The following is an 11,931-nucleotide window of genomic DNA, read 5'->3' as shown; positions in this document are numbered from 1 at the left end:
CATAGCTTACTAAACAACTAGGCTATATGGTATAGACTATTGCTCCTAGGCTACAAACCTGTACAGCATGTTACTATACTGACTACTGTAGGCAACTAACACAATGGTAAGTGTGCATCTGAGCATATCTAAACTTAAAGAAGGTACAGTAAGAATATGCCATAAAAGTTAAAAAAGGTACACTCATATAGGGCATTTACCATGAATAGAGCATATAGGACTAGAAGTTGCTCTAGCTGTGTCAGTCAGTGAGTGGTGAGTGAATGGGAAGGCCTAGGACATTACTGTATACTACTGTAGAGTGTATAAACACTATACACTTGAGTTACAGTAAATTTATAAAAAAATTCTTTCTCCAATAAAAATTAACCTTAGCTTACTGTAACTTTTTAGTTTTATAGACTTTTACATTGTTAAACTTTTTGACTCTCTTAACAACACTTAGCGTAAAGCATAAACACATTGTATAGCTGAACACAAATGTTTTTTCCTTTATATCATTATTCTATAAGCTTTCTTCTGTTTTAAATTTTAAATTTTTTAAAAAACATTTTGTTAAAAACTAAAACTAAAACTAAAAACTTTTGGTTAAACTAAGACAAATATCGCCTTCTACCTCCATATGTTGTCTCCCTCTAAGGTCTTCAGGGACAATAGCATTTATGGAGCTGACAGCTCCACATTATTGTGTGATTTTGGTGTCATATCAAAAAAAATCATTGCCAACACCAGTGTCATGAAATTTTGCTCATTTTTAAATGAAGTAGTTTGTCTTATTGAGTTTTAAGAATGCTTTATCTATTCTTCATTGTTTGTGAAAAATAGAATATTGGGAAATAGCTATCTGGGTTGGTTTCTAGGATGACCATCTGTATGTAAGAAGTGAAATGAAGCACAGATGAGAAAAATCTTAGTATTTGATCAACATTTATTTATTGTCAATTTTAATGCAATCCAGTTGTTTGAATCCAAAGACTTGAAACGAATGTGTTACAGTCAAATTAAGGTACTATAGAGCAGTGACAGATACTCTTTCTTTTCATCTGGGCATGGGTGATTTTTTTTAGGTGGAAAGGTTATTGAAATACAGTAGTAGGTGGAAAGCATTGTATTTCCATGGAATAACTTCTCAATATGTTTCCCAATATTGAGCAGCCTCTTAGAAATAGGGAGCAAGATCTTTCTTGCTGAAAACAAGCTAAAGCCCACATTTGAATGTTTTTTTCCCCGAACTGATAAATCTATGTTCTTTATGAAATAATGCTCTTGCTCATAGGCTTGGGAAAAGTCCCTGGTGCTACTTCTTATGCCACTAATTAGCTTACTGATTAAAGATATACCCAAGAAAAGGGACTTGATGGTTTTGATAAGTAAAGACACTACCACTGCTGCATCTTTGCTTTCAGAGCGTTCACCTTCTGCCACAATACCAAAAATTGGGACACACCAAACATGGGACACACTAAAAATTATGGTACAATAATTGCTGTAAAACAATGCTTTGTATCTAGGATTGGTAATGCATTTGTAATATTTTGCTTTTAAGAAATGTAAGGTTAGCTTTGACACCATCTATAATTGAATGATGAGCCCTCGAAAAGACACCTCCAACTAAACCCAAAGCTCTTTAAAAGCTTTTCATTATTCCTCAAAGTTTAACCCTCATTCTAACAAGTTATTCCACTCAGCATTTTCTAACAAAGTAGCGCAAATGCCTAACAGTGTTTGGAAGGAACTCCATAACAAAATATATGCTACAGTTATAGGTTTTAAAGAAAGAGACAGAAAAGGATAGATTCACTTTTAGAAAGAATTTCATGATAGATTGCTTGCCTTTCATGATGAATTCATAGATGACTTTCCTATTTCTAAAATTGCTACTTGAGTAAGTTGCATTTATATTGATTATTCAACGCTAAAAGTAGCACCTCTGCTTTTGGATATATTCGTAGGGTAAAGTCCTACTATGAAAACTGAGAAAATCTGAGCCAAAACTTTCACCTTCATGGTTACTTCCTCCTTTGGAATAAGAATACCCACCTTCCCCTGAGCCACTTCCATGCTGAATATAACCAGAGGACTGTCCTGAGCCAGACCCATGTTGGCCACAGCTGGAAGACTGCCCTGAACCAGGCCCATGTCGGCCACGGCTAGGAGACTGACCAGATCCAGCCCCGTGTTGGCCGTAGCCAGAAGACTGACTGGAGCCAGAGCCATGGTGGACGTAGCTGGAAGACTGGCCTGTGCAAGATCCCTCCTGGCCAAAGTGTGATGACTGTCCTGATGTAGAACCATGCTGTTCATGGCTAGAGGAGTGGCCTGAGCCACTTCCGTGCTGACTGTAACCAGAAGACTGTCCTGAGCCAGACTGATGTTGACCAAAGCCAGAAGAGTGACCTGAACCAGACTCATATGGGCCACGGCTAGAAGAACGACCTGAGCCAGACCCATGTTGGCCGTAGCTAGAAGAGTGCCCGGAACTGGACCCATGTCGGCCGCGACTAGGAGACTGGCCAGATCCAGAGCCCTGTTGGCCATAGTCAGAAGACTGACTTGAAGAATGACCTGAGCCATACCCATGTTGGCCATAGCTAGAAGAGTGCCTGGAACCGGACCCATGTCGGCCACGACTAGGAGACTGGCCAGATCCAGAGCCCTGTTGGCCATAGCCAGAAGACTGACTTGAAGAATGACCTGAGCCAGACCCATGTTGGCCGTAGCTGGGAGACTGCCCTGACCAAGACCCACATCGGCCGCGGCCTGAAGACTGGCCAGATCCAGACCCATGTCTACTACGACCTGAAGACTGATGAGAGCCAGACTCATGCTGACCATAGCTGGAAGACTGACCTGAGCTAGAGCCATGTTGGCCAGAGCTTGATGAATGCCCTGATGTAGATCCATGTGGTCCCTGGCTAGAGGAGTGACCTGAGCCAGAACCATGCTGACTATAGCCAGAGGACTGTGCTGAGCCTGATTCATGTTGCCCAAAGCCAGAAGACTGGCCTGAGCCAGACTCAAAATGGCCACGGCTGGAAGAACGACCTGAGCCAGACCCATGTTGGCCATAGCTAGAAGAGTGCCCGGAACCGGACCCATGTCGGCCGCAACTAGGAGACTGGCCAGATCCAGAGCCCTGTCGGCCATAGCCAGAAGACCAACTTGAGCCAGAGCCATGCTGACCGTGGCTGGAAGACTGACCTGAGCTAGCTCCATGTTGGCCACAGCTTGATGACTGTCCTGATGTAGAACCATGTTGCCCATGGGTAAAGGAGTGACCCGAACTAGATCCGTGTTGACCATAGCCAGAGGACTGTCCTGAGCGAGACTCATGTTGACCTAAGCCAGAAGAGTGACCTGAGCCAGACTCATATGGGCCACGGCTGGAAGACCGCCCTGAGCCAGACCCATGTGGGTTGTAGCTGGAAGACTGCCCAGAACCAGACCCATGTCGGCCGCGGCTAGGGCTAGGCGACTGGCCAGATCCAGACCTGTGTCGGCCGTGGCCCGAAGACTGATGGGAGCCAGACCCATGTCGACCATAGCTAGAAGAGGAACCTGAGCTAGATCCGTGTTGTTCTCCCCTAGATGACTGTCCTGACCTAGAGCCGTGTTGTCCGTAGCTGGAGGAGTGACCTGAGCCAGATCCATGCTGAGTGTAACTAGAGGACCGCCCTGAGCTAGACTTGTGTTGACCAAAGCCAGAAGACTGGCCTGAGCCAGACCCATGTGGGCCACAGCTGGGAGACCGACTGGAGCCAGACCCATGTCGGCCATGGCTAGGAGACTGGCCAGATCCAGCCCCATGTCGGCCATAGCCGGAAGCCTGACTGGAGCCAGAGCCATGGTGGCCATAGCTGGAAGACTGGCCTGTGCTAGATCCCTCCTGGCCAAAGCTTGATGACTGTCCTGATGTAGAACCATGCTGTCCATGGCTAGAGGAGTGCCCTGAGCCACTTCCATGCTGACTGTAACCAGAAGACTGTCCTGAGCCAGACTGATGTTGACCAAAGCCAGAAGAGTGACCTGAACCAGACTCATATGGACCACGGCTGGAAGAACGACCTGAGCCAGACCATGTTGGCCATAGCTAGAAGAGTGCCCGGAACCGGACCCATGTCGGCCGCGACTAGGAGACTGGCCAGATCCAGAGCCCTGTCGGCCATAGCCAGAAGACCGACTTGAGCCAGAGCCATGCTGACCGTGGCTGGAAGACTGACCTGAGCTAGCTCCATGTTGGCCACAGCTTGATGACTGTCCTGATGTAGAACCATGTTGCCCATGGGTAAAGGAGTGACCCGAACTAGATCCGTGTTGACCATAGCCAGAGGACTGTCCTGAGCGAGACTCATGTTGACCTAAGCCAGAAGAGTGACCTGAGCCAGACTCATATGGGCCACGGCTGGAAGACCGCCCTGAGCCAGACCCATGTGGGTTGTAGCTGGAAGACTGCCCAGAACCAGACCATGTCGGCCGCGGCTAGGGCTAGGCGACTGGCCAGATCCAGACCCGTGTCGGCCGTGGCCCGAAGACTGATGGGAGCCAGACCCATGTCGACCATAGCTAGAGGAGGAACCTGAGCTAGATCCGTGTTGTTCTCCCCTAGATGACTGTCCTGACTTAGAGCCGTGTTGTCCGTAGCTGGAGGAGTGACCTGAGCCAGATCCATGCTGACTGTAACCAGAGGGCTGCCCTGAGCTAGACTCGTGTTGACCAAAGCCAGAAGACTGGCCTGAGCCAGACCCATGTGGGCCACAGCTGGGAGACTGACCGGAGCCAGACCCATGTCGGCCACGGCTAGGAGACTGGCCAGATCCAGCCCCGTGTCGGCCATAGCCGGAAGACTGACTGGAGCCAGAGCCATGGTGGCCGTAGCTGGAAGACTGGCCTGTGCTAGATCCCTCCTGGCCAAAGCTTGATGACTGTCCTGATGTAGAACCATGCTGTCCATGGCTAGAGGAGTGCCCTGAGCCACTTCCATGCTGACTGTAACCAGAAGACTGTCCTGAGCCAGACTGATGTTGACCAAAGCCAGAAGAATGACCTGAACCAGACTCATATGGACCACGGCTGGAAGAACGACCTGAGCCAGACCCATGTTGGCCATAGCTAGAAGAGTGCCCGGAACCGGACCCATGTCGGCCGCAACTAGGAGACTGGCCAGATCCAGAGCCCTGTCGGCCATAGCCAGAAGACCGACTTGAGCCAGAGCCATGCTGACCGTGGCTGGAAGACTGACCTGAGCTAGCTCCATGTTGGCCACAGCTTGATGACTGTCCTGATGTAGAACCATGTTGCCCATGGGTAAAGGAGTGACCCGAACTAGATCCGTGTTGACCATAGCCAGAGGACTGTCCTGAGCGAGACTCATGTTGACCTAAGCCAGAAGAGTGACCTGAGCCAGACTCATATGGGCCACGGCTGGAAGACCGCCCTGAGCCAGACCCATGTGGGTTGTAGCTGGAAGACTGCCCAGAACCAGACCCATGTCGGCCGCGGCTAGGGCTAGGCGACTGGCCAGATCCAGACCCGTGTCGGCCGTGGCCCGAAGACTGATGGGAGCCAGACCCATGTCGACCATAGCTAGAGGAGGAACCTGAGCTAGATCCGTGTTGTTCTCCCCTAGATGACTGTCCTGACTTAGAGCCGTGTTGTCCGTAGCTGGAGGAGTGACCTGAGCCAGATCCATGCTGACTGTAACCAGAGGGCTGCCCTGAGCTAGACTCGTGTTGACCAAAGCCAGAAGACTGGCCTGAGCCAGACCCATGTGGGCCACAGCTGGGAGACTGACCGGAGCCAGACCCATGTCGGCCACGGCTAGGAGACTGGCCAGATCCAGCCCCGTGTCGGCCATAGCCGGAAGACTGACTGGAGCCAGAGCCCTGGTGGCCGTAGCTGGAAGACTGGCCTGTGCTAGATCCCTCCTGGCCAAAGCTTGATGACTGTCCTGATGTAGAACCATGCTGTCCATGGCTAGAGGAGTGCCCTGAGCCACTTCCATGCTGACTGTAACCAGAAGACTGTCCTGAGCCAGACTGATGTTGACCAAAGCCAGAAGAATGACCTGAACCAGACTCATATGGACCACGGCTGGAAGAACGACCTGAGCCAGACCCATGTTGGCCATAGCTAGAAGAGTGCCCGGAACCGGACCCATGTCGGCCGCGACTAGGAGACTGGCCAGATCCAGAGCCCTGTCGGCCATAGCCAGAAGACCGACTTGAGCCAGAGCCATGCTGACCGTGGCTGGAAGACTGACCTGAGCTAGCTCCATGTTGGCCACAGCTTGATGACTGTCCTGATGTAGAACCATGTTGCCCATGGATAAAGGAGTGACCCGAACTAGATCCGTGTTGACCATAGCCAGAGGACTGTCCTGAGCGAGACTCATGTTGACCTAAGCCAGAAGAGTGACCTGAGCCAGACTCATATGGGCCACGGCTGGAAGACCGCCCTGAGCCAGACCCATGTGGGCTGTAGCTGGAAGACTGCCCAGAACCAGACCCATGTCGGCCGCGGCTAGGGCTAGGCGACTGGCCAGATCCAGACCTGTGTCGGCCGTGGCCCGAAGACTGATGGGAGCCAGACCCATGTCGACCATAGCTAGAAGAGGAACCTGAGTTAGATCCGTGTTGTTCTCCCCTAGATGACTGTCCTGACCTAGAGCCGTGTTGTCCGTAGCTGGAGGAGTGACCTGAGCCAGATCCATGCTGAGTGTAACTAGAGGACCGCCCTGAGCTAGACTTGTGTTGACCAAAGCCAGAAGACTGGCCTGAGCCAGACCCATGTGGGCCACAGCTGGGAGACCGACTGGAGCCAGACCCATGTCGGCCACGGCTAGGAGACTGGCCAGATCCAGCCCCGTGTCGGCCATAGCCGGAAGACTGACTGGAGCCAGAGCCATGGTGGCCGTAGCTGGAAGACTGGCCTGTGCTAGATCCCTCCTGGCCAAAGCTTGATGACTGTCCTGATGTAGAACCATGCTGTCCATGGCTAGAGGAGTGCCCTGAGCCACTTCCATGCTGACTGTAACCAGAAGACTGTCCTGAGCTAGACTGATGTTGACCAAAGCCAGAAGAGTGACCTGAACCAGACTCATATGGACCACGGCTGGAAGAACGACCTGAGCCAGACCCATGTTGGCCATAGCTAGAAGAGTGCCCGGAACCGGACCCATGTCGGCCGCGACTAGGAGACTGGCCAGATCCAGAGCCCTGTCGGCCATAGCCAGAAGACCGACTTGAGCCAGAGCCATGCTGACCGTGGCTGGAAGACTGACCTGAGCTAGCTCCATGTTGGCCACAGCTTGATGACTGTCCTGATGTAGAACCATGTTGCCCATGGGTAAAGGAGTGACCCGAACTAGATCCGTGTTGACCATAGCCAGAGGACTGTCCTGAGCGAGACTCGTGTTGACCTAAGCCAGAAGAGTGACCTGAGCCAGACTCATATGGGCCACGGCTGGAAGACCGCCCTGAGCCAGACCCATGTGGGTTGTAGCTGGAAGACTGCCCAGAACCAGACCCATGTCGGCCGCGGCTAGGGCTAGGCGACTGGCCAGATCCAGACCTGTGTCGGCCGTGGCCCGAAGACTGATGGGAGCGAGACCCATGTCGACCATAGCTAGAGGAGGAACCTGAGCTAGATCCGTGTTGTTCTCCCCTAGATGACTGTCCTGACCTAGAGCCGTGTTGTCCGTAGCTGGAGGAGTGACCTGAGCCAGATCCATGCTGACTGTAACCAGAGGGCTGCCCTGAGCTAGACTCGTGTTGACCAAAGCCAGAAGACTGGCCTGAGCCAGACCCATGTGGGCCACAGCTGGGAGACCGACCGGAGCCAGACCCATGTCGGCCACGGCTAGGAGACTGGCCAGATCCAGCCCCGTGTCGGCCATAGCCGGAAGACTGACTGGAGCCAGAGCCCTGGTGGCCGTAGCTGGAAGACTGGCCTGTGCTAGATCCCTCCTGGCGAAAGCTTGATGACTGTCCTGATGTAGAACCATGCTGTCCATGGCTAGAGGAGTGCCCTGAGCCACTTCCATGCTGACTGTAACCAGAAGACTGTCCTGAGCCAGACTGATGTTGACCAAAGCCAGAAGAGTGACCTGAACCAGACTCATATGGACCACGGCTGGAAGAACGACCTGAGCCAGACCCATGTTGGCCATAGCTAGAAGAGTGCCCGGAACCGGACCCATGTCGGCCGCGACTAGGAGACTGGCCAGATCCAGAGCCCTGTCGGCCATAGCCAGAAGACCGACTTGAGCCAGAGCCATGCTGACCGTGGCTGGAAGACTGACCTGAGCTAGCTCCATGTTGCCACAGCTTGATGACTGTCCTGATGTAGAACCATGTTGCCCATGGGTAAAGGAGTGACCCGAACTAGATCCGTGTTGACCATAGCCAGAGGACTGTCCTGAGCGAGACTCATGTTGACCTAAGCCAGAAGAGTGACCTGAGCCAGACTCATATGGGCCACGGCTGGAAGACCGCCCTGAGCCAGACCCATGTGGGCTGTAGCTGGAAGACTGCCCAGAACCAGACCCATGTCGGCCGCGGCTAGGGCTAGGCGACTGGCCAGATCCAGACCCGGGTCGGCCGTGGCCCGAAGACTGATGGGAGCCAGACCCATGTCGACCATAGCTAGAAGAGGAACCTGAGCTAGATCCGTGTTGTTCTCCCTTAGATGACTGTCCTGACCTAGAGCCGTGTTGTCCGTAGCTGGAGGAGTGACCTGAGCCAGATCCATGCTGAGTGTAACTAGAGGACTGCCCTGAGCTAGACTTGTGTTGACCAAAGCCAGAAGACTGGCCTGAGCCAGACCCATGTGGGCCACAGTTGGAAGACCGACTGGAGCCAGACCCATGTCGGCCACGGCTAGGAGACTGGCCAGATCCAGCCCCGTGTCGGCCGTGGCCCGAAGACTGATGGGAGCCAGACCCATGTCGACCATAGCTAGAGGAGGAACCTGAGCTAGATCCGTGTTGTTCTTCCCTAGATGACTGTCCTGACCTAGAGCCCTGTTGTCCATAGCTGAAGGAGTGACCTGAGCCGGATCCATGCTGACTGTAACCAGAGGACTGCCCTGAGCTGGACTCGTGTTGACCAAAGCCAGAAGACTGGCCTGAGCCAGACCCATGTGGGCCACAGTTGGAAGACCGACCGGAGCCAGACCCATGTCGGCCACGGCTAGGAGACTGGCCAGATCCAGCCCCGTGTCGGCCATAGCCAGGAGACTGACTGGACCCAGAGCCCTTGTGGCCATAGCTGGAAGACTGGCCTGCGCTAGATCCCTCCTTGCCAAAACTTGATGACTGTCCTGATGTAGAACCATGCTGCCCATGGCTGGAGGAGTGCCTTGAGCCAGATCCATGCTGATGGTATCCAGAGGACTGCCCTGAAGTAGACTCATGTTGACCAAAGGCAGAAGACTGGTGTGAGCCAGACCCATGTGGCCCAGTGCTGGAAGACTGTTTGTAGCCAGACCCACGTTGACCATAGGTGGGAGACTGCCCCGAGGGAGACCCATGTTGGCCTTGTCTTGGAGACTGTTGGGAGCCAGACTCATGCTGACCGTACCTGGAAGACTGACCTGAGCAGGAGTTATTTTCGCCAGCAAAGTCTCTTTGAAAACTCAAACTTCTGGATATGGATTCAGGCCAATGTGTAATGCTTCCTCTAATGTTCCTGGAATAGGAATCATTCTCTCCTGCACTCCAACTTGAATGACTAGAAGAGGATTCTTGCCATTTGTCCTCTTTTTCTGTTTCTTCTTGTTCCTCTTGATGCTGGTGACTGTCGTCTCTCAGCTTTGACCCTGAAGCTTGGCAGTAATCTTTGCTAATGATTTTATTATGAGCCCGAACCAGCTTGAATATCATCAGAAGATACTCTGTAAAATCCACTTTCTTGTTATGGTCTTGATCCAGACTTTGCAAGATGATATCCACAGTATCTGGATCATTTGGATTCTGTATAAGAGCAAGGTACAAAGAGTAGCTCTGTTAGTATGGACAATACACCTAGCTAACCAACTGAAGGAAGGATGTTAGAATGTAAATGTTTGGCTTATGTATATGGAACTCATTCACATAGTCATTTAGGCAGGCCTGAGCTGAAAGAGAAAAAGGAATATGAAATGAATAATGCGGTGAGAAACAGCTAGAATAGGATAGGATGCAACTGGAAAATGAAAGGAAACAAGAGGGCTGATTATTTTTGGTAAAGAATGGGTCAAATATGAATGATTAGTTAATTTACAAGTAGTACATTTTTATACTTACGTTAATTATATCAACCTTTCTTTATTTGTCCAATTAAATTAACTAGGTAATTAATTTACTCACTGAGCAAAGATTTGTTATGTTACTACTTGCCTACCATTATGTCATATGAGAGTATAAAGCAGTGAACAAGTTTGCTTCCTGAAAAAAATGGAATTTAATGTTTATTTGATCAGATATACAAACTTAAAATTATAGTTTATTATGATAAGGGTTCTACAAGAGTACATGAGAGAGCAACCATTGGGGGTCCTAGGAAGGTTAATGAGAGGAAATGATGTCTTTTGAAGGATGGATTAGAATTAGCCAAATGAAGGAGTAGGAAGGGAAGGAGAAGGGGAAAAGATTGTTCTAGGCAGAGGGAATGATATGAACAAACGGCTACAGGTGAGAGAAGTCATAGAGCATTCAAGAAACTGAAAGAAATTCAGGATTGCTAGATTTAGAGTTTGAAGACTCAAGAAATGTGGATAGAGAGATAAATAGCAACTAGATTATGAGTTTTATGTTATGTTAAGGAACTTTGTACTTCATTTTAAGAGCAATCAGGAACTATTGAAGGATTTTTAGCTGAGGAGTGAAATGATTATCTTTGCATCTAATGCTGAGAGTAGAAGTAGTAGGTGGCCTGAACCAGAGGACTAATAATAGTGATGAAGAGAAACGGGTTGTTTTGAAAGATTATTGATGAGTTAGATGGAGGTTGGAAGGTAGTGGTGTCTGCTGAGAGAGGGAAAATAAAAAATGATACCAGGTTTTTGCTTTGGGCAAAAAGATGAAGAAACAAAGTTAGAGGTGAAGATTATGAGATTCTTAGCTGACACACTGTATCTATGACATCTGATATCTGAATATCATATCTGAAATCCACAGAAATCCAAATTTAAGGAATTGAAACTCAGAAGTCTGATATAAGCTCCCAAATATCTAAGCTATAAAATCTAGACCTGACAGTTTTAAGGTGGCGGACACACTCTTTTGTGATTCAGGGGTAATGCTAATTTCCTGAACTCAGAAATCTACTTTGCAGTTTTTCTGAGGACTGTCTGGGTTTGTAAGAATTAGTCACTTAGATTGGACATTATTTAATCTATGGGTTTTGTTTGTTGTTTAGTAGGATCACTTCCCTTAGTTATGCTATGGAAACCATCATGGATCAGCTTTTGATGTTATCTCAAACCTTTACCAAACCCTGTTCTCTATCACCAAGTAGGGAGAATCCTCTAGGATGTTTGACATATGTGATAAGAAGGTGGAAAGGGATAAAGAAGAAAATTCCTGCATAATTACATCCTGGCATGGAGTTCTTACCTTCAGAATTTGATGAAACTCATTTTCCAGAAGTTCTTTCAGCTCTGCCTTGTTCAACATATCATACTCCCCATGCTGGGTGGCATATTGGTAGAAAACATCAATGACAGTGACGATGCCTTGTAGGAGTTTAGGCATTTTTTTTTGCAAGTTTGAGTAACCTAAAGGGAGGAAAAAGAGAGACTAGCCCCTTACTATTCTCATTTCTTGTTTAAACACATAAGTAGGTCTGATTATTTATAATAATTGTTCAGAATTAGTCGGGCATGATTAACTTCATTCTGTTGTAATCAAGAAGCAATTCACAGTTGAATGACTTGTTCAAGCCATGTAGCAAG

General features: G+C 49.5%; 1 protein-coding gene across 1 annotated transcript; it reads right to left on the bottom strand.

Moving 5' to 3' along the window:
* Positions 1 to 1,915: 1,915 nt before the first annotated feature.
* HRNR (hornerin) lies at positions 1,916 to 11,731 on the bottom strand. Its single transcript, XM_033196712.1, is given in 5 exon segments — positions 1,916 to 4,074; positions 4,077 to 4,463; positions 4,466 to 8,317; positions 8,320 to 9,970; positions 11,594 to 11,731. Coding segments are annotated over 5 exon segments (8,187 nt in total).
* Positions 11,732 to 11,931: the final 200 nt, after the last annotated feature.

Source organism: Trachypithecus francoisi, unplaced genomic scaffold, assembly GCF_009764315.1.
Source record: "Trachypithecus francoisi isolate TF-2019V2 unplaced genomic scaffold, Tfra_2.0 Lachesis_group5, whole genome shotgun sequence".
NCBI classification, from domain to species: domain Eukaryota; kingdom Metazoa; phylum Chordata; class Mammalia; order Primates; family Cercopithecidae; genus Trachypithecus; species Trachypithecus francoisi.
The sequence above is the reverse complement of the archived record's forward strand: the minus strand, read 5'-3'. Positions and strand labels throughout refer to the sequence as shown.